At 44.4% G+C, this 21,541-nt stretch overlaps 1 protein-coding gene across 3 annotated transcripts in view; it reads left to right on the forward strand.

The window, feature by feature from the left end:
• Positions 1 to 21,541, forward strand: part of MAP3K20 (mitogen-activated protein kinase kinase kinase 20) — a 154,383-nt gene that overhangs the window by 69,298 nt on the left and 63,544 nt on the right. For all 3 annotated transcript variants that reach the window (XM_084797675.1, XM_084797677.1, XM_084797676.1), the window contains exons 4-8: positions 4,998 to 5,099; positions 9,605 to 9,670; positions 13,428 to 13,456; positions 13,695 to 13,832; positions 20,154 to 20,240. In XM_084797675.1, coding sequence (XP_084653801.1) covers positions 4,998 to 5,099; positions 9,605 to 9,670; positions 13,428 to 13,456; positions 13,695 to 13,832; positions 20,154 to 20,240 — 422 coding nt within the window. The remainder of the gene's footprint in view (positions 1 to 4,997; positions 5,100 to 9,604; positions 9,671 to 13,427; positions 13,457 to 13,694; positions 13,833 to 20,153; positions 20,241 to 21,541) is intronic.

Genomic DNA, 21,541 nt, shown 5'->3' on the forward strand with positions numbered 1-21,541 from the left:
CACGAAGTCAAGGATTCTTCTCTGTGTGCCCAGGCACAGCGATATTATGGCAGGAAACAGAGTGGCTACCCAGGTCAGACTGAGCCTACTCTCTGCAAAGAGGCTAAAACTACAAAGACGACTGTGCTGAGTGTGTCGAGCCTGACTACAGATCGAAGGGGCCGCTGGCTAGTAAGAAACGCGAGCATTTTGAACTGAGAAGAGAAAGCCCCAAGTGATCTGGTTCTGAGCTGATTTTATTAGAAGACAGTGAAACCATGAGCTTTTCCCCTCTCACACAAAAGAGTCGGAGCAAATCCTCACACTGAAGCTCAATAAGCTTCCTGCTCGGGGAAACGCAAAGGGACTTGACAGAACCGCATGGACGGATGGGGGACTCTTCACCTCCCAACGAGACACCCCCAAAAGGCAGAAGAGTTCACGCTCTTGGTAGAGTACTTAAGAATATTGGTTTTGCTAGGCACAGATTTAAAGCTGCGTAATGTGGGCTATAAAAGAGCACATGCCCAAAGCATGCTCTACCCGTGGATAAGCCAGCGTGAACATTTTGGATGCAGCAAGGAAAAACGGCTCAGGTACATACAAAGGACAGCATAATCAATGGTGACTTTTCATCCTGAGAAATCTCTGCCTTTTGATTAGACTATTAAGACTGCTCATGTTTAGGAGGCCGGGTGACGATAAAGTGATATGTACCTGTCGAAAGAAAGGACTGTATCAAGAAAAAGAAAAGGTCTTTTTTTTTTTTTTTTTTTTTTTTTCTCTATGTAGCCTTGGCTGTCCTAGACTTGCTTTGTAGACCAGGCTGGCCTCGAATTCATAGCGATCCGCCTGCCTTTGCCTCCCAAGAGCTGGGATTAAAGGTGTGTGCCACCACACCCAGCAAGAAAACATCTTTTAATGGTGAAATAACTATAAAGATATTCTTAGACAGAGAAGGAGTGAGTTTACAGCTGGTAGGTCTGCTTTATAAGAAATTAGGGGCTTATGGAACAGCTTAGAACATGCAATTAGCGCAGAGGCCTTGAGTGTGAGCCTTAGTTAAAACATAAACAACAAATGAAAGCAATATTAAAAAGAAGTCCTTTGGGTTGAAAGAAGACAGTAATAAAAATAAATAAATTAGGGAGAGAATTCATGGGTAGGAGAAATGGTAAAAATGTGACTTGATATAAAAGATCCTTTAAACATATTTTCATTGCTCTTCCATAACATGTTTAAAAAACAATTTTATAGAGCAATAAATGTTTTATTGAGATTTGTACAGATTTAATGTTTTATAATAATAGTATAAAAGATCAGGGAGAAGTAGTCATAGTGGAGAAAAGTGTATAAAAGACTTTATATTTTACGTTAGCCATCTGAAATTATTGTGCTATAAAACATGTGTTGTTTTTTTTTTATCATCCCTTGAGTCACCACACACACAAAAAAGTCACTCAAGAAATTAAAAGCACATTGATCAGAGGGTGGCAGGAAGCTATGATCCCAAGGCACATGAAGCCGAAGCCGTTGTAAGTCTGAGACTTAGCCTGAGCTGTGTAAGGAGAATCAGTTTAAAGGAAAAGTCAGGAGGGCTGTGGAGATGGCTCAGCAGCTAAGAGCCTGGTCTGATGAAACGCGCCTTTAATCCCAGCACTCAGGAGGCTAGGCAGGCGATCCCTATGAATCTGAGGCCAGTAGAGGATACATAACGAGGGCTTGCATAAAGAGAGCGTGCATACTAAACTTGCAGCGGATTTGAGTTTCAGCTCCCGGCACCCATGTCTGATGGCTCTCATACCTGCCTGGAACTCCAGCTCCCGGCTTGTATCTAACACCTCTGGCCTCTTCATGCATACATATCCACACATGGGTGCAAACACAGACACATGCACACACTCACACACAAACAATTTTGAAAATCTCTAAAAAAAAAAAATCAAGGAATTAAAATGATATATTAGGATATAGTAAATAAGGAACATCTGACTGAGGACAGGAGACATTAAGAAAACAAGATAGCACGTTAATTACATTAAATATGAGTAGTCTTAATATTCCTATCAAAGGGCAGAGAGATTCCTCAGCTAGGATGAGAAAGCAGGTTAAGGTGTACACTGTCTACAATACACATATCTTAGAGTCAAGGCCACAGATGGGCTGAAAATAAGAGGAAAGTGGGGAATACTCTGTGCCAATAATACCCATTAGAAAGCTGGGGGTTTTGTGCTGATTTCACGCAAAATAGACTTCGTGTAATACTAGAAACAAGGGAGGCCATTTTACCGTGATAAGGGGTCAGTAATCTAGAAGTCTGTAATAACTGTGGCAATTGGACACTAGTTAATTTCAATCTTCCTTTCAATAAGTAGTAGAGTAAATAAACAGAATTGGCAGAGGGTTAGAGGGCTTGAAGATCATTCTCAGCTAACTCCCCCTAACTCACATACGCAGAGCACACCATCTGACAAGGGCATTCTTCAGAGTGTGGCAGAAGGGAGGCCATTAAATAATATTCATTATGTCAAAAATAAAAATAATTGGCAGACTTATTTTTGTATATGTATAGTTTGTGGGGTGTGTGTGTGTGTGTGTGTGTATGTGCACGCGCGCGTTCTCCAGTGCTTTATAGTGCAGTTCTCCAACCACAGATGAATTATATTAGAAATGAGTGACCAACAGACTCGGTGAAAAAGCACCAAGTATTTGAAAGTTAAATAACATGCTTTTAAATGCCTACCAGATCCCAAAAGAAATCACAATGGATCTGTGACGGTCTGAACTAGAAGAAAATAAGATGTATACCCGCCAGAACTCTAGGGCGTGGCACTGAGCAGGGAGCGCGTGGCCTCATAAAGAAGCAAGTTTGAGAGGCAGGCGGATCGCCGTGAGTTCGAGGCCAGCCTGGTCTACAAAGTGAGTCCAGGATGGCCAAGGCTACACAGAGAAACCCTGTCTCGAAAAACCAAAAAAAAAAAAAAGAAGCAAGTTTGGTTTTGGTAACATCAGCATCTTCACCCTGAACAAACAGTAGGAAAAAAGAATCAACAAGGACCGAAGTAAGCCATGGAAAAGAAAAGGTGAGATGTTAGAACAGGTGCCGTAAAATAGAAGACTGAAATGGCAGAAGAAGAAAAAAATCAACGAAAGGCTTGGATTTTAAACATTCGATAAGATGGGGAATCTTTAGCCAGACTGACAAGAAAATAGAAGATGGACATTGGCAAAGCCACAGACGGAGAGAAGAAACGCTGTGATTCCTAAGGGAGTTTCAGAAGACGGTAGAGAGGAGCTTAAGCAGCTGTGCTAGTAAATTAGTCTGCGTGTACTCAGTCAGCCATCACCTGAAGTGATCTAAACTGACTCAAGAGCTGGGCCTTCGTCGTGATGCCAGCACTTGGAGATACAAGCAGGAATATCAGGAGTTCAAGGCCAGCTTCAGCTGCATAGCAAGTTTGAGTCTAGCCTGAACTACCTGAGATCCTGTCTCAAATAAACAAAATACAACAACCACAACAAAACTCACTCAAATTAAAAAAAAAAAATCTGACTCTTTGTAGAAGAAAAACTAAATTAGTAGTTTAAAATATTTCCATAGAGAAAAAAAATTTTTTTGGCTAGTGAATTTTGTCAGATACTTATAGAAGAAACAATATCAATCCTTCTTTCCCCTACTCTTTCCAAAGACAGGGTTCAGTTGGTCTGTAAAGCCAATATCATTTCTACACCAACGCCACACAAAGACAGGATCAGGAAACTACAGCTCAGTTTCCCTCATGCCTGAGATATAAACTTCATAGCTGTATTAGCACAGAGGATCCCCCATATAATATATGGTTATACTCTAATCACAGGGCTGCTTACGCAAGAGCTGAGCAATTCCAACAGCAGTAGACACCCTGAGTAGACAGGGCAAATCTCACTGCCCGCAGCCATAGAGGAAGAGCTCCAAGCAGTGACCAACTGCCAAGGAAGGGAGAATTCGTGTTCCCCATGGATGAGCCCCTTGGTTGGTCAGCCAGTGTAGAATGCTCAGCTCTAGAAACAAATCATGAAGGTGACGCTGAAAGGACTCAGAAGGTTGTGGTTACGTATTTGTGTGTGTGTGTGTGTGTGTGTGTGTGTGTGTGTGTGTGTGTGTTTGTATTATCAACAATGGTTAAAGAAGAGAGAACGGAGAGTTTGGGAGAAAGACATGAGAGGGAGGGGTAGAAGGGAGGTGAGAAAGGAAAATATGTAATTTGACTTTAATTAAACTAAAAAATAACAATATTAAAACCTTGTGCTCCACGACCAATGGGATATTCTCCAGAAATGCAAGTGTTGGCTTAACATTTGAAGTCAGTTTATATAAGGTGCAATAACAGGTAATCCAATTAGAGACAAAAAACTTAAACTATGACCATTTCAAAAGATACAGAGGAAGCATTTGGTTGTTGTTTTGTTGTTGTTGTTGCTGCTGCTGCTGCTGCTGCTGCTGCTGCTGCTGCTGCTCCTGCGATATTAGGGGTTGAACACAGGGCCTCGGGCATGCTAGCAGAGGGCCCCATCACTGAGCTATATCCCCAGTCCTTAAAGAAAACACTTGAGAGACTATGACATCCACTGATAATGATAAATCCCCTCATACTAGGAGTAAAAAAGAATTTTCTCAATAAATAACACCTACAAAAACCTGTTGCTAATATCATACTTAATGATTGAAAAGCTCTGTTTCCCCAAGGCTGGGCACAAGATGAATTCTGTTCTTACCACATTCTACTAAGACTCCAGACAGGCTACTCAGGCAAGAAAAAGGGGTAAAAAGCATCAAGTGTGTGTGTGTGGGGGGGGGGGAGACTGAAACTATCTTCATCACTGTTTTACTACTGTGAAGAGACACCATGACCAAGGCGACTCTTGTGTAGTCTTACTATACTCGTTTGTTAAGCTCACTAACATGTTTCCTCAATGAACGTGGAGAGTCTTGTTTCCGAAGCGCAACTGTAATTGGGCATTTGTTCCATTCTTAACAGAATATGCCTCCCTCGGATCCCTGTATGACTACATTAACAGCAACCGAAGTGAAGAGATGGACATGGACCACATCATGACCTGGGCCACTGACGTCGCCAAAGGTAACGCTGCTTGTTGTGTGCCTGCGGAGCTGGGCAGTGGCCTCCCACGCCGACCCGGGGGCCGCATGCCAGGCTTTTCTTCTATGTCTGTGGATATTCTTTTTATCGACCAAATACAATTTTTAAAAAAATTCAACTCACTCTACAGATAATAATATTTTAGGTCCTTGCCTTTCCATTACTGAATTCTCTTTGTCTTCTTCTGTGTGCTTCATCTTTTTTTTTTTCCCTAAAATCAAATTTTACAAAGTCAGGAAGCTTCAGGGCAGAGATTTTTGTTCTGTTTGTGACATTGTAATTAACAAACTCACTTGTCATGTTAAATGGAAAAAAATTATGATTCTCTTGTCCTGAAAGTTTCTCCGTGGGTCTCTAAAACTGTGACTAGGATAGGATTAGTCGTATTTGTTTTGAATACATAATAATGTACCAAAATAGTAACCACCGGCCTGCATGCAAAGCAGCTCAGATTTTATTTTATTTGTAATAGAACTTGAATGTCACCCTTGAAACGTAAATATTCTAAGTATATGAAATCCCAAGCCAGGTTTCTGATTCATCTCCCGCCGCCCCCCCAGAAATTCCTGCATAAATTAGTGCTTTCTAAAGCAATTCAAATTCTGTTAGGTTTTCTCCTCTTTTGCACTTTCCTACCTGAGATGCTTGAGGTTTTCCTCAGAACTGTTGGAATTGCCTTGGAAGTGGTTATAACTAACAGCTGCTGTTGTCATGGTTGTATTCTGGGATCCTCTAGGTAGCAAGTGGTTACCACCTGGGTAGTTAGTGCCTGTGTGTCCCAACACTCTCCCTACAGATGTCTCTTTACAAAGTAAATAGATAGTATTGCTTGGTGTTCAATAAGGAAGCAGCATATAGTTTTGCTTTCATGGCAAAAGTAAAGATACATAGTGACTCCAACAAGAGCCTGTTCTGTGGGGGAATTAGTCAAAGCTTTAAAGTTTCACCAGCGCCTGCCACATTGCTCAAACAGGAAAAATAAAAGGGAGCAAATTAAGTTTTAAGCCAAGGCTGCCACTCGCTGCCTAAGACATATGTATAAGCAGCTCTCTGTTTGGATAGGATGCTAATTCTTGAGCTGTGACGTGAACTTAGCCATGTATTCATGCATCAGGCATCTTAAACTTGCCTTAACACTCCATGTTCTTCAAGATGCCTTCAGGTAATATCATTGTCATTTCTCTGCGTGTCCATAGTGTACAAGGAGCACCTGTGAGTGTGCATGGTACACAAGGAGCACCTACGAGTGTCCATAGTGTACAAGGAGCACCTGTGAGTGTCCATAGTGTACGAGGAGCACCTATAAGTGTCCATGGTATACAAGGAGCACCTGTGAGTGTCCATAGTGCACAAGGAGCACCTGTGAGTGTCCATGGTACACAAGGAGCACCTGTGAGTGTCCATAGTGCACAAGGAACACCTGTGAGTGTCCACAGTATACAAGGAACACCTGTGAGTGTTCATAGTGCACAAGGAGCACCTGTGAGTGTCCACAGTATACAAGGAGCACCTGTGAGTGTCCATAGTGCACAAGGAGCACCTGTGAGTGTCCATAGTGTACAAGGAGCACCTGTGAATGTCCATAGTGCACAAGGAGTACCTGTGAGTGTCCATGGTACACAAGGAGCACCTGTGAGTGTCCATAGTGCACAAGGAGCACCTGTGAGTGTCCATGGTCCACAAGGAGCACTTGTTTGCATCCATAGTGCACAAGGACCACCTGTGAGTGTCCACAGTATACAAGGAGCACCTGTGAGTGTCCATAGTATACAAGGAGCACCTGTGAGTGTCCATGGTCCACAAGGAGCATTTGTTTGCATCCATAGTGCACAAGGACCACCTGTGAGTGTCCATAGTACACAAGGAGCACCTGTGAGTGTCCATGGTCCACAAGGAGCACTTGTTTGCATCCATAGTGCACAAGGACCACCTGTGAGTGTCCACAGTATATAAGGAGCACCTGTCAGTGTCCATAGTATACAAGGAGCACCTGTGAGTGTCCATGGTCCACAAGGAGCACTTGTTTGCATCCATAGTGCACAAGGAGCACCTGTGAGTATCCATAGTACACAAGGAGCACCTGTGAGTGTCCATAGTACACAAGGAGCATGTGTGAGCGTTCACAGTACACCAAGAGCATCTGTGAATGCCTACAGTTCACAAGGAGCACCTGTGAGTAGGTAAAGAGATGTGCTAATACTGGCAGTTACCTACAGCATCGTGGAAATGTACCTACACAGAGGAAACACACAGTCCTTATACCACTTTACTGACGTTGTTTTGGGTGCTCAGCTAATTACACTCCTGTCATTACTTAATAGTACTTAGGATGCCTAGACAGCAAACAAATCAAGTGACAGCTTCCAGCTGTGCTCTCTCCACCTTCCTGTTCCCTGTTCCTAGCTGCAGCACCCACTCTGCCCTCTGTCACATGGTCCTGTCTGAGGGCCAAATCTCTTCGCTCCAGAACAGCACTGTCATTCTCTCGAGTTTCTCAAGAGAGCTGCTTCTCCACTTTAGAAAAGTAGGGAGGAGAAGGAACAGAATTAAGTGGCAAAATGGAAGCAGAGATGCAGAATAAGAAAGGTAGGCCAGGCACAAGTCCACAAACTAAGATCCCTCTTGCCTGGTTAGAGAATTAATTTGAAAGACAAATTCTCAGATGTTTGGCCTGAGAAAATGGGCCCTTTCACTTATGGTCCTAAGTGGTATGTAATATGTAGGATTATTTCGGATGGTCGGTTAAAGTGGAAAGGAGTCAATGCTTTATGCACCCCCCTCCCCAACAGCTAAGTGTAAGCTTTAAATAGGAAAGCTTGGCTCGTGTTGGTTCTCTTTCAAATTCAGCCTGTGCACCTTTTAGGTTGCCCGTGATTGAAGCCACTGAAGCAACAGTGTGTTGAGACATCGCAGAATGACTAATTCATTCTGAGAGTTGACGCATGCATTTGGAAATAGGCATTGCTCAACGTCTTTCTGTTAACAGCTGCCCTCCAAGCTGCAAGGAGCCTCTTTCTTCAGGAAAGAAAGAGGGGTGCGAGTGGGCGAGCACGTACGTCTGCAGCTGTATACAAGGAGCAACCGCAGCGCGTTAGCTTGACTCCAGCCTCAGTCCAAAGCGTCCCCAACCCTCCACTGTAGTGCAGGTCTGATCTTATTCAGAATTCACAAATAGTTAAGCCACATGAGAGTAGTTTTCAACCCTTTTCAATGGTTTGCAATAAAAAACAAAGCAGGTGACTCAATAAAAAAACAAATGAAATGGAATTTGATGATTGCAGTTAGATGTGCACCAAGTTTTCAAAACTGGATACTATACATTGTGCACAAATAACATGTAGGACTTTTTCTTCTGAGAATCTCACACAGAGTAGAAAAATGCCTATATTTTAAGATTCTTATAGTCGAATCTTCCCTCTCGAAATCTTTGTCAGCCTCTAATCATAGTCAAATAGGCTATACCTGGAAATTATTCAGAAATTTGATTTTAAAGCGAGGAAGATATGAGTATGAAATTCAGGCATATAGACTATTAAGCACCTCACAAGTAGCAGCTATTGAACCTTATGGTTTGAATATGTAGAACTTGCTATTAAATGAGGCCTTTTATCCTGGTTGCATCGCTTAAGATCATCTGAGTTACTAATACTTCTGTTAACTTGACTCTCTTCAGTGATATCATTGTGTAATAAGAGTTAAGACTTTTTTCTTATTTTCTTTGTTCTTTTGATTGCTCAGTATATAATAACTGGAGTGGTAGAGGAAGAGTTAAGCTATTAATAAATTCGCCTTTATAAAATTGTAGTGTGCGGTATACTTTAAACACCCGGGGTACTTACTAAATTACTTTCATGGGCATCTCATCAAAAAGGGGGACGGGGGGGGGGGCGGGGTCCTGTTTGATTTGGGGTGAAGAAGGACTGTTTCTCCCCTATTTGAAAAAGAGAACGTGAGAAATGAGAAGTACCATGTAGAAAATGTTATATTCTTGTGAGAGAAAAATATTTTGTAAGCATTGCACATCTATTAGAGGCCCACAGCGCCTTTGCTCCTCAGCTGGCCAGCCAGCTGCCTACCCTGCTTCTGTCTTCACTCCCAGGTCTTGGATAAAAGTAACAACAGCGCAGCGCCTCAGTGCCTGCAGATGCCTAAGCGAGCCTGAGGAGCCGAAGCTTGGGCAGACGGTGCGCACGTAGTTGTGGGACGCTCAAGGGTGATTATGGTCATTTTGCTGTGCTCTTTTCATGCATTTGAGAAAAAAATCACGGCGTCCTTCTTAGGTACTGTAAGAAACAAGGTCTCCCATAAGAAAGTGCTGCATCCGCTTAGCTGAGGAGAATGCTACCAACCAATGCAAACACATGTGACTTTTCTTTTTGCCGAGCATGGAGGAGCGGAACATATTCTGCTATGGATTTCCTTGTGAATGGGCATGCCGATGCAATACTGTAAACCATTAATCTAGCTCTCTCCCCCTTGTACTAAAGGGATGCACTACTTACACATGGAGGCCCCAGTCAAGGTGATCCACAGAGACCTCAAGTCAAGGAATGGTAAGTGCTCACACCTTTCAGTCCCACTATTTTACTATGGACCACACACACCTGCAAATAAAATCAGCACAGTGCTTTGTATTGTTTTTGTAACTCACGCTCTACTGTGAAAACATTTTCATTGTCAATAAATATCAAAATCTGTATGCTATTTGAGGAAGTTGCATAGTTTTCTGCTGTGTGAATCTAACACGGGATGGAGACCACTGGATTGCTTGCATTTTTTTTTCTCTAAAATAAGAAATGTTTAATGCCTTTTGGCTAAGTTTTCCTACACATCTCTAATTATTTCCTTAGAATCTTTTTCTAAAGTTGGCGTTGCCAGGTCAAAATGTGTAGTCATATATTTTAAGTCTCTTATTTTTAGATGCTTCCTTCTGCCAGCAATTTTGAACCTTATTTCTACATTGCATAGTCTACAGCTTTTGGTCAGTTGTGCCCATGTCACCTGGAGTAATGCCCAAAGATGACCAGCGTGCTTGAGAGTTCTGTACTTTCATCTTTCCTCTTCTGTACTTTCTATACTTTATGAGCCTATATTTATCATTTGGAAAGTGAGCGTTTTAAAATAGCATGCAGGGTTAGATGCTACCTTCTTCCATTACGTCACGTCAAAGCTATCAGAAAGGCAGCAGGACTATTTAGCTTTAGTAGAACTTGCTAAGTAAACATCAGAGGTTGCCACTTAAGAGAAGGGAAAAAAAGAACCAGCCCTTGCTATCACTTATTTCTATGATTTTTTGGCAGCTCTCAGTAGGGAGACCGAGAAACATTTATTTTTAGAAATCTTAAGATCATGGCAACCAAAACTTGAATTTAGCAATAGCGTGGTCCTTAGAATGTAGAACAGTAAGAGGAGCCTGGGCAGGCCCCAGGTGCTTGGCTCACACCCAGGACCTCCAGGCCTAGGTCTGGCAGGTGGAGAGAAGGAAGGGCAGGAAGTTGTAGGCAGCTGCCAGCATGAATCCAGGCTGGCCCCTGCTTACCCTGACCAGCCGCCTCAGCTGACCGCCCAGCCCTCTCCTGTGACCCCTAATACTCTTTGGCTATTCTGAGACAGACACTTCTGGGAACTACAAACTTATGCTATAGAGCTGACTAACAGGAAGTCATTCAAAAATAATCCCTAATCAGGTAGGAAGTAGCAGAGTTTTATGACTAAAATTTTAGCCCATGTTATTAATTTCAATATAAGCAAATTTCTTTCTTTAAACCCATGTAGTTAGCATGAAAACTATGTAACAATAGAGAATTCTTCATTTAAAAAACAATTACAAGTTATAGAAAAGAGTGTGCCTCTAAAGAATATGAGCCTAACTTTGGCAATTTATTTTTACTGGGAGAAAGGGCAACACTTTTCTTCCTGTAATATTTTTGAAAACTTTAGTGATCAGCTAGCAAGATGGCTCAATGGGTAAAGGCGCTTGTCACCAAGCCTGACAACCTGACTTCAATCCCCAGAAACCCATGATAGAAGGGGAGAGCCAGCCCCCACAGTCTCTGACATTCATGTGCATAGCATGAGCTCTACACACACACACACACACACACACACACACACACACACACACACACACACACACTCCACCACCACCACCACCACCACCAGTCAATCAATCTATCTATCTATCTAGCAATGTGATTAAAAACTGTATTATTAGTGTGTGTGTATGTGACAGGTGTGTCTTTGTGTACATGCATGTGCTGTGATGTGCTTTTGAAAGCCAGAGGATAACTGTGTGGAGTTGGTTTTCTCCTTCCACCTTTATATGGGTCTCTGGGATCCAACTCAGGATAGCAGACTTTCATGACAACTTCTTTCACACCCACTGAACTATCTCTCCAGCCTCCATATTAAGTGTGTTTATAATGTTATTTTTAAATGAGCACGTACTAATATTACATCAAAAAAAAGAATAGAGAGATATTTTAAGAACAACTGAATATAATAGTAATATTTATTCATGTTTTTATTTGCAAATGCATGTTGCTCATCACTCCCAACCCCTCACTTATCTGTGGCTATTTTATCTATTAGATAACACAGGCTGTTTTCTCTAATTATCAAAATCACCAATAACATCTGCTGTGCTGATGCTCCACCATGCCCAAGGCACTGAGTGGCTTACTAAACAAACCCTAGAAATCACCTTGGGCTTCCCTCCTTGGCCTCCTCTTCTGTCTTCCCACTTCCCATAATCACCTTGTTTCTCTACCAGCACTCCCAAACTGATGTCGACTTGGAAACTATCCGTTAGCCATCCCTGCGTAGACATTTTACCTGCGCTTAAAATGTATTCTATCCAAACTGATCTTTTCGTCTTCTCCTCCTGCCATAAAGAGTCATTCCTACATTTTCTCTCTTGGTGGGTGAAGTACCAGTTGCTTAAGCCAGTGCTTTTGGGATTTTCATCCTGGAGCCCCTCCTCCCGCCCATATCAAGCCCACCGACCTATGGCCAAAACATCTCTCAACCCACCCCTCGAGTCTCGCCTTCTTTCTCACAGTCCAAGCACTGACAGCCATGTCTCTCTCAGACCACAACCGCTTGCATGCCCGGCCCCCTCCTTGTCTCTTGTGCTGCTCTGTGATATGGTCTCTCCCCACCCCACCCCACCCCACCCCCGCCCGTACGTAGGCTCGCTCCTGGCATTCCTCTATATCAAATTCTTTGTGGCCTTTCATTTCTCACAAGACCTCTTCTTAGGTTTCTGTCTTCCAGAACTACTGAGCCTTTACTTCTTCCCCTGAGGGTTTCATGGGTGGAGCCCTGCCCTCCACACTCTCCTCTCCTGTCAGCAAGTCTTAGTATAAGAGCAGTTCCTGCCAGAAACCTCATCCAACCCCTCCAGACCTAGGTGTTCCTCTGGGCGGGTTCTTTATTACCTCTCCTCCTCTCATCATAGCATGTGTCCCCACCTCACTGTAGACGTTTGGTGGGCTCTCTGCAAACTTCCTGAGAGGAGGGAGATCCCCGTAGGTGGGCAGCACACTGTCGTCAAGCACATGGCTATATGAGCAAGTGAATGAAAGCTGTCTTCGCATTTCAGAAAAGTATTCAACTGGGAAGAAAGCGCGAGCGCTTGTGCACACACACACACACACACACACACACACACACACACACACACACACACACACACCCCATAAAGTAATAACGCAGTGACTTCCTCAGTGTCTCACTGGCACTCAGCCTGAAGAATCCAGGTCAAACTTTTGTTTTCTGAACTACTCTATTGCAGTCCTTTCTGTTTCCCTCGATACAAGACAAGTATCCTAAAAGCCATTTTGAGTAGCACCTTGTGGAATTAAGCTTTTTAAAAGCGTTATCTCCCTTATTTAAAAAAAAAAAATCTGTAATTCAGTAAATACTTTCATTTTAGCTTTTATAATATAAATTTATATCTGCCTTTCTCTCTGCCACTGTCTCTGTCTCTGTCTGTCTCTCTGTTTATCTCTGCCTGTGCATATGTGTGTATATGTATGTGTGTGTGTGTATGTGCGCGTGTGCGTGCGCGTGCGTGTGCGTGTGCGTGTGCGTGTGTGTGTGTGTGTGTGTGTGTTTAGAACAGAGTCTTGTTATGTTTCCTAGGCAGGTTTAGTTCTTGCTAGATAGCCCAGGCTTGCCTTGAATTCACAGTAGTCCTCCTGCCTCAGCCTGGGATTATGGCTGAAGTTAGAAATGTAATGATATCAATTAAATGTGAGGTGACTCGAACCAAATTGATGATCATGATTTCTCTCAATTTTCTTTTAGTTGTTATTGCTGCTGACGGAGTACTGAAGGTAAGACTGTTACCTTTTGTTGTTGTTGTTGTATTGTTTTGTTTTCTTTTGCTGCTGGTTTGCCTCAAACTCACAGCGATCTGCTTGCCTCTGCCTACCCAAGTGCTGGGATTAAGCAGGGCTAAGACCTTTTCTTTTAATTTGAAGAAAGTTGTTCCTTTCTGATAAAAAGTCTTGTGACTGACAGTTCCCCCTTCAGTGCTGGATAGAAAATTGATATTGATTCCTGTGTCCTCAGATCTGTGACTTCGGTGCCTCTCGGTTCCATAACCACACAACACATATGTCCTTGGTTGGAACTTTTCCGTGGATGGCTCCGGAAGTCATTCAGAGTCTCCCCGTGTCTGAAACCTGTGACACGTATTCCTACGGCGTGGTGAGTATGGTTTGCTTACCACAGGATATAGGAAGGTCAAACAGCTAGGGGAGCAAGTGGCCACAGGTTCGCCTGCCTGTGTCTGAGGCAGGAGGATCATCCGCAGTAGAGTCATAGGGAGAGGGCTTTCTAGCTGACACACTGTGCTAGGTCACTTAGGACCCTGAGTTAATCTGTCCTGCGTTGACAAGAACCATCACTACTTCCAAGAAGGCAACGATATAGCACCTGATCAGTGCTGGGCCCGGGTGGGAATACAACAGTAGAATAGCTATGCAGTTCACGGGTCCTGTGGGTCTCGCAGAGTATGCTTGCCTGTCATAGTTTGCCCACGTGGTGTGTGACCACCAGTAACTGCCGAGTGAGCTAAACTTGTGCATCGCCAAAACTACCAAAGAGCGTGTAGTTAGACCAGATAACCTTGCCCAGGTCTTGCTTCGAGTCCTACGAAAACAAGCAGTGAGGTTAAGGTGTTATGGGAGAGTGACAACAGATGGGAGCAAGGGTAGCACTGGGGAGGAAGCAGCTAAGGAAGGATGGGTTGGGAGGAAGATGGTTAGGAGGAAGATGCCTCTAGTCAGCTACTTCCTGCTGCAGGCAGCAACCCGTTGTGGGCCCTTGCTTGAAGATGGTTTTTCCTAAGTGTTGTATATCCTTTAAAAACCCCAGAGCATCCCGGGGGAATGCTGCATCTCTGGGTCTCATCCCTGAGGTGGGAAGCAGTGGCCAGAGGAGACCACATGTCAGGGACACCCCTTTCCCTTGGCAGCCTGCTGGGCTTCCCTCTGTGTGCTCTGTGTCAGGCGTCATCACAGTGTAATCGTCACGCGCTCGTCTGGAAATTGGGAAAACAGAAGGTTTTTACAACTGAAGACATTTCATGCTAAGATTTAGCTGCGTAGCAGAACACTTGCCCCATCGTGGTGTACACGAGGCCCTGGGGTCAATCCCCAGCACTACAGAAGGAAACAATTAAGCTTTTGTGAACTTGTTTTTCCTTACCAAGTTATGTTGCTTCACTTTAGGAAAATGTTGACAAGTTGATTTAGTCTCAGGGTTGGGCACAAACGTAGGTTGATTTAAATGTTATGTGTTCTATGGCATCAGTGCCTCAGTTCACTGTGTTGAACAGAAGCCGATGCACCTGGTTTTTATAAGGAACCAGGTGGCGCCTGGCTTTGGCCTTGAGGACTCCTTAAATTCTCTGGCCTCTGAGGCCCCTTGTTAGCTCTTGACACAACCACCCCTCTGCGCTCTGCCAGCCTTTCTGTGGAACAAGGGGGCTTCAAAAGACAGCAACATGGCTGCAACTCATGGGGTCATGTGGTCGTGGTCCAGCCGATCACGTGACTGAGCAGGAGGCCAGGTCTCCTTGCATCCACAGGTGTATAGAAAAGTCGAGAGACGTGTTCAGACCACCGTGGTTTTAGGCTCGCTTGCACAGCCTTGCTAGTTGGATGGTCTCCGAGGCTTACTCTCTGCTCCGGCAGCCCATGCGTTATTTTCACTTTGACAATTCTCCCCAAGTCTTGGAATTTCCCTGTTAGAAATTTTTGACCTAAAGTCAGAGCTGTGAGTCGCGTGTAGAATGAACCTTTAGTTTCGGTATTATTGCATTTATGAAAATAAACTCCGTACCACTTTCTTTAAAGAGCTTCCTGGGACTTTGTATGAAATGCACCAGTGGGTACCCTCTTGGTACCTGTAACCAAGACTCGATGCCGTTCCCCTGGGGACCACGGCTGCTGAGCATGACTTCTGAAGCCTGGCCGAGGGTCTCTTCTGTGCGGCTAAATCCCTGTGGTGGTTCTCGCCGATGCTCAAGCACTGTCCAGATCTATCTTCCCAGAGCCGTAGATTTTTCCAAGTGCCTTTCACTTTTCCAGAGACTGCACCGCTTTTGAGTGCGGGATCTATGCGCGTGCGCACGAGGTCTACAGTCTCCAAGTAAACCACCGCTTCCTCTGCTTACCCTTGTTTGGCTTTCTTGCGGGGAAGGATGATCTGCTTTGGTTTAATTTTTGAAGCTAAGGGCTCACTACTTAGCCCTGGCTGACCTAGAATCTCCCACGTAGGCTAGCCACACACACCTCCCCGCCCCCCCTGGAATTTTCGGAGATCGCCTGTCACCTGACCTGGTATTAAAGACGTGGGCCATCCTGCTGGCCGGGGAAGGGATTTCACAAACCATTTCCTAAAACAAACCCACCCTGCACCGCATACCACCTGTTGCTCCAAACCTAATAGCCCAGTCCCCTCACTATATCCGTCTCGATTCGGAGTCTATGTAAATGCCTTCCTGCCCTCGAGTGGGAGAAATAGAAATGTTCCAATGTCTCTTTAGAACCAGCTTCTAGGAGGCTGAAGAGATGGCTGCTCCTCCAGAGGACCTCAATTCTGTTCCCAGCACCCACACAGAAGCGCACAGCTGCCTGTAACTCCAGTCCCGGGGATCTGGTGCCTGCCCCCCACCCCCTGGCCTCTGCAGACACTGCATCCCTGTCATGCACACAAAGCATAACATGAAGCAAAAATAAGGAAAAAAAAATCTCAAGACAATAACGAAGCCAGCATCTGGGCCTGAGAAATGGCCAATGTGGATAAAGTGTTTGCTGGCCAGTCTGATGGTCTGAGTTTAATCCCTAGGGGGACCCACATGATAGGAGAGAACAGACTCTCACCAGTTGTCACCTGACCTCCACATGCATGCCATGTGTAAAATAGATAAATATAAAATCACCTTTCGTTATTAGCTTCTCTCTGAGTGAGGTTTGACTGAAAACGCTGGCTTGACTCACACAGAGAATCGCGTCAGCAGAGCTCCAGATAAGAACTCAGGGTTGCGTTCAACGCTGTCCCCCTTTCATTCTGTCCATTCCTCATGAGCATCATCAGGGAAAAGGAAAATACAAGTCTTGCTCTCCAGAACCCTTTGTTGTAAACAACCATCCATACAAAAAAAAAAAAAAAAAAAGAGCCATTATGAGCTCCCAGGACGCTGGGCATCAGGGAAGGAGAGTAGAGAGTCTGTCCAGTTGAGGCCATGGTAGGCACGGACGTCTGTGACCCTAAGACTGCAAGAATGGCACTAGCGCAAGAAAACAACATAGTGAGGTAGAACTGTGCTGTCCCTTCAGAAGGAAGAGCATTGTTCCGACACAGAGCATTTCCCATAGCTCACTAAGGTGGAGAGAACACGGCCGTCAAAAAGGTGGTTTTGAAACTCATCCAAAAAAAAAAAACGAGACGTGTGTTTGTTTCGCGTTGCTTCTGAGCACATAGCTGAACAAACTAGCCTTGTACTGCTGTTAGAGAAAGTTCTTGTTTCTAAGCAGATTGACAGTGCGAGGCAGGCAGGTGTCCTTTGCCCATTTTACAAGAAAGGGGGCGTTTGTCCACTCCAAGGAGAGCATCTCCTGAAAGCCAGGGAGTCTGGTTAGTATGTCCTCTGCTAAAGAGAAGGGCACAGATCACTGAGAGGGTGGCCTTGTGGGAACGCGGGACCTGTCGCCCACCACAAAGCTTCCCCGGGGACAGGGCAGAAAGAGCTTCCAGCGAATGCCAGCTCGGACTGTGGTAGCTTAAGAGGCAGCCTCTGCAACTTGTCTGGCACTGTGTTCCAGAACCAGCCAGCCTCAGGTAATGGCTTCCTATTGTTTGTGAGAGAAAAGGCAGAAACACACTGCCTCGTCCAAGTTTCTGTTCTGTTAACTGAAAATAGAATTTTTCCTTGTGAGTGCAGTTTAACTGGGAGGACATCTCCATATACAATGGGTTGGAAAATATTTTTAAGGTGAAAGATCACAGCAGTGTTTGGCCTGTGTCCTCGGAACTGATATTTTAAGGCATCGGCTTAATGTATTTTTAGACCTCTGAGTGACTTCCTCAACAAACTTATTTTGTGTGTGTGTGTGCCAAACATCATTTTTATTGAATGTAGAAAAAAAAAAGCCCCCCTTGCTTGTTCTGTTTTCATTTGGGAACATTCCCAAGTCTGAGGAGCTAACGGGATATCATGGAAGGTGCTGATACTGGAACCAAGTAGAAGACCTTGTTTCCGCTCCGGAACTAGAAGCCTCCGGTGGTGTGCACCTCTGTCCCTATGGTTTCACATCCCACAAGCCCTTGCTTGGCTATCAGAGCTATTCAGAGACACAGGCAGAGTGACGCTGGCCAGTTGGTTCAGGGTTGCACCTCTTAATTTATTAGACTTTTAATATTTTCCAGACAAGTATTTGGGCCTTTAAAAAAAAATGAAGAATACCTTTCTGGTGTTGTCTCCTCAGACTCTCAGGGGCCATGTGGAATGCAGGCAGGTTGCACATGTGGGCACACATTTCGTGCATGTCGTACTTGTCCCTGAACTAAGAAAAGAGGAAGCATGAACTGTTCACCTGAACGTTTGGGGCTCCTGGAGCACTTGATTTCTTTGAAGCTGGCTCCGTATTTCCATTTTCCACAGGAATGCCAAATTGGTCCATTTTTCTGCTCTTCGTCTCCTTTTCTCCTCCTGTCCCCAGCAGCAACAGAGTGCGGTAATCACAGCAAACCCAGGGACCTCATTTCCTGCTCCACCTCACGCGTTGCCTCCTCCCCTGCACAGGCAGGGAGGGCGGCTGGGTGACTGCATACCTGTGCTGCCTAGCCCCCCCCCCCTCGCCTTGCTTACAGCCGGCGCTAGAGTTGTCCCCTTCTGAGATGCCCCTTACCTTTCGCTAATCAGTTGTGTGACTCAAATGGAATTATTCAGCAGCTCTCCTGAAGAAGTACCTTACACACTTGATTAAAAGCCCAAAGAGGCTCCGGGGACTTTTTCCCGCTCCTGCTTGAGGAACATCTGCCAATTTCTCTGATTTTCTTGTTAATTATCTTTGTATTAGCCAGCATTCATTTAACATGCTATGGCTTGAACAAGACAGCATGCTGGCTGGGGACATGCTGCCTATACGGTTAAAGGCTTACAGAACTTACTCCAATAGAGGCACGCCTTCCACCTAGACTCCTGTTCAGAAGTAGGCTTTTGAGTTTGCAGCAAAGGAGAGCAAAGCCTACCTTACAACTTGTCACCCCAGTCAGCCTTGGCCCCACACCTGCAGTAGAGGCTGTTGTGTTCCCTTTAGCACTGGACGCCCCATCCCTAGGATTCCATGGGATGAGAGTACAGCCTCCAGTAAGAAAGCAGTTGTGTCCCTGCTGCCCTCCTTGATAGCTGAGTGTGTGTAGGCAAGTTTATCTGGCTTTCCTAAACAGCATTATCCTCACCTGTGGACTGAGGACCATGCCTAAGGGGCTTCACAATGACCAAGGTGATCCGTGCAGTGGGGGTTTGGAGCACACTGGGCACACAAATTATAGTGGTTGTCCTATTAGGATTATTAGCAAACTTAGCATTGCTTTTGTGCTTTGCAACGTTCTGGTAGACTGCACTTTGTGATGTCAGGCTGGCTTTAAAGAGGGTCGTGACTACATGACCTACTAGCCGAGACAAACTCTGTCTCAAAATAAAAAAATTTTTTGTATGCCTATTTGAATAAAAAGAGAAGACAGCTAGGCGTTCCAATCCCCGTTACTCGGTGTTTGAAGAAAACCCAAAATGGTCAATTCTAGCACTAGTTTGCGTTCCCGAGCATGTTCCGTCAGAGCTCGTGTCACTCTCCTCTTGACTTTCACATGGAGTTGGGTGGCACATTCACTCGTGCACACAGTCAGCTTACATGTGTATTAAATGTGCAATGTTCTTTAGAGTATGGTATAGCATATGTATGTGTATATATATACACGGGAATGGATCCCTTAGACTGACCTTCTGAGGGAAATCAGTCCAACCCACAACCTCATGTTGCAATCTCACAGATGTCTCTCAGTGGGGGGCAGATGGACTTGCTGGAGATTTGAACTGGAGACCTGGTTGTTTTCGTGTGGCCGTTATTGAACCTTTACTATCTAATTTTTTAAAAAAATGTATCTGAGATTCAAGGCAGAAAAACTGTTCTCTAACAAAATACAAAGCCCAGTTTGTGGGAATATGTGAAAATATCACTGAGTCATAAGATCATTCATATAAAATTTTAAGTGTAGACACTCCAATTCCTAAAACAAGTTTTTTTCCTTATATGCAAAGAATATAAACCTATATAACATATGGTAGAAGGCCTATGTCTGAATATATACATATATACATATATATATATATATTGTCAAAGTTTCTACAGATGGTTGACTATGTCTAATAATTGGATACAATTAAGTGCTAGCTACATTTCCAGTAATATACCAAAATAAAGTACCAGAATAAAAATTCCATTTTTCTTTTTGTTGCAGGTTCTCTGGGAGATGCTAACAAGGGAGGTCCCCTTTAAAGGTTTGGAAGGATTACAAGTAGCTTGGCTTGTAGTGGAAAAAAACGAGGTAAGACTCCGTTCCTCCATTCAGGTGCATAGATCAGAAAACAGTATTGGGGTTTTGCAAAAGACTTTTTCATCTTCTTCAAATTGAAAGTAAGTTCACGCTTATGGAAAGATTAGCAGTAGGAGCTAACACAAAGGGTCAAAGTGATGCTATTCCTCATGAATGGACCCGTTACATCTAATTGTTGCAGCCTCACGTCGTGATGCTGTAGATCAAAAATTGTACAAGTACTAGTTTCTCAGTCTCAATTGTAAAACCTGGGGGTTTGTTCTTAGTGATGAAAGAAGCCATTGCGCCCAAGGTAGGGGGACAGTTTAACTGCATCTCCTGCGTTTAGGACATCTTTTTTACTGGCCGGGAGTTGATATATCTGTGAGAGACCTTCGGCTACTCCAACTTACCTCTCCCAGCAGGAGTCACTGTAGTACAAGAAACTGTCGCTTAGATGAGAATTTCAAAAATAAAAGAAGAAAAAAATAGTTTCAAAAGGGGGGAAAATTACAGTTTTGCCACCTACGTTGAATACTACATTGAAGATGAGCTCCTCACTGGAATTGGCGAGGCAGAGGCACAAGCGCTGCCTTCCTCATGCAGAGTCGTTCCATTTCAAAGGGACTTCAGTGGCGTAAACACCGTTTGTGCTGTGTCCCCGGCCTCGCTTTTCTTCTTCCCACAAATTGAGGCTTTCAGCTCGTTGGACCTATGAGCCTACATCAGAGAACATGGCACATCCATATCAAAGAGAACAACTACATTTTGAAAAGGTTCAAATCGTCACTGAAACGCACAGCCATGGAAATCCCTCAGCATAAGAACGAAGCATGCACTCTCACGGCATTAGGGAGACTTAGATGGCGTGGTGGATGCGCACACTTGTGCTTGCGAGGCAGAACAACGTATTTCCCAGAATGTCTTCCTTTTCACATCTGTATACAAAGGCTGAGTGTAACCTTAAAGTAAAATAATAATCTCCAGGAAGGAGATTATTTTAGCGCTTTAACAGAACTGGATTGACCTGCCCCTCCACCTCCCGCATCACTCCCCGCCACCCGACCCCCATGTGAGTACAGAGCAAGCCAGGTTAATCAGAAAAGCCACTGTTGACCAGGAGAAACCAAGATTCCATTTCCCAGATCCCATTAACCTGACTAATTTGTCCTCCCGACTCATTGGGGATGGGTGGCACGTAGCGGTGGCTGAATTTGGTTGGGAGAAGGCTGTCCAGCATAAGAGATGAAAAGGACCCGCACGCAAGGGCAGGCCTCACTCATCGCTTCACAAGAGCTGTTAGGTTTTAATTA

Source organism: Acomys minous, assembly GCF_964271855.1.
Source record: "Acomys minous genome assembly, chromosome: 10".
NCBI lineage: Eukaryota > Metazoa > Chordata > Mammalia > Rodentia > Muridae > Acomys > Acomys minous.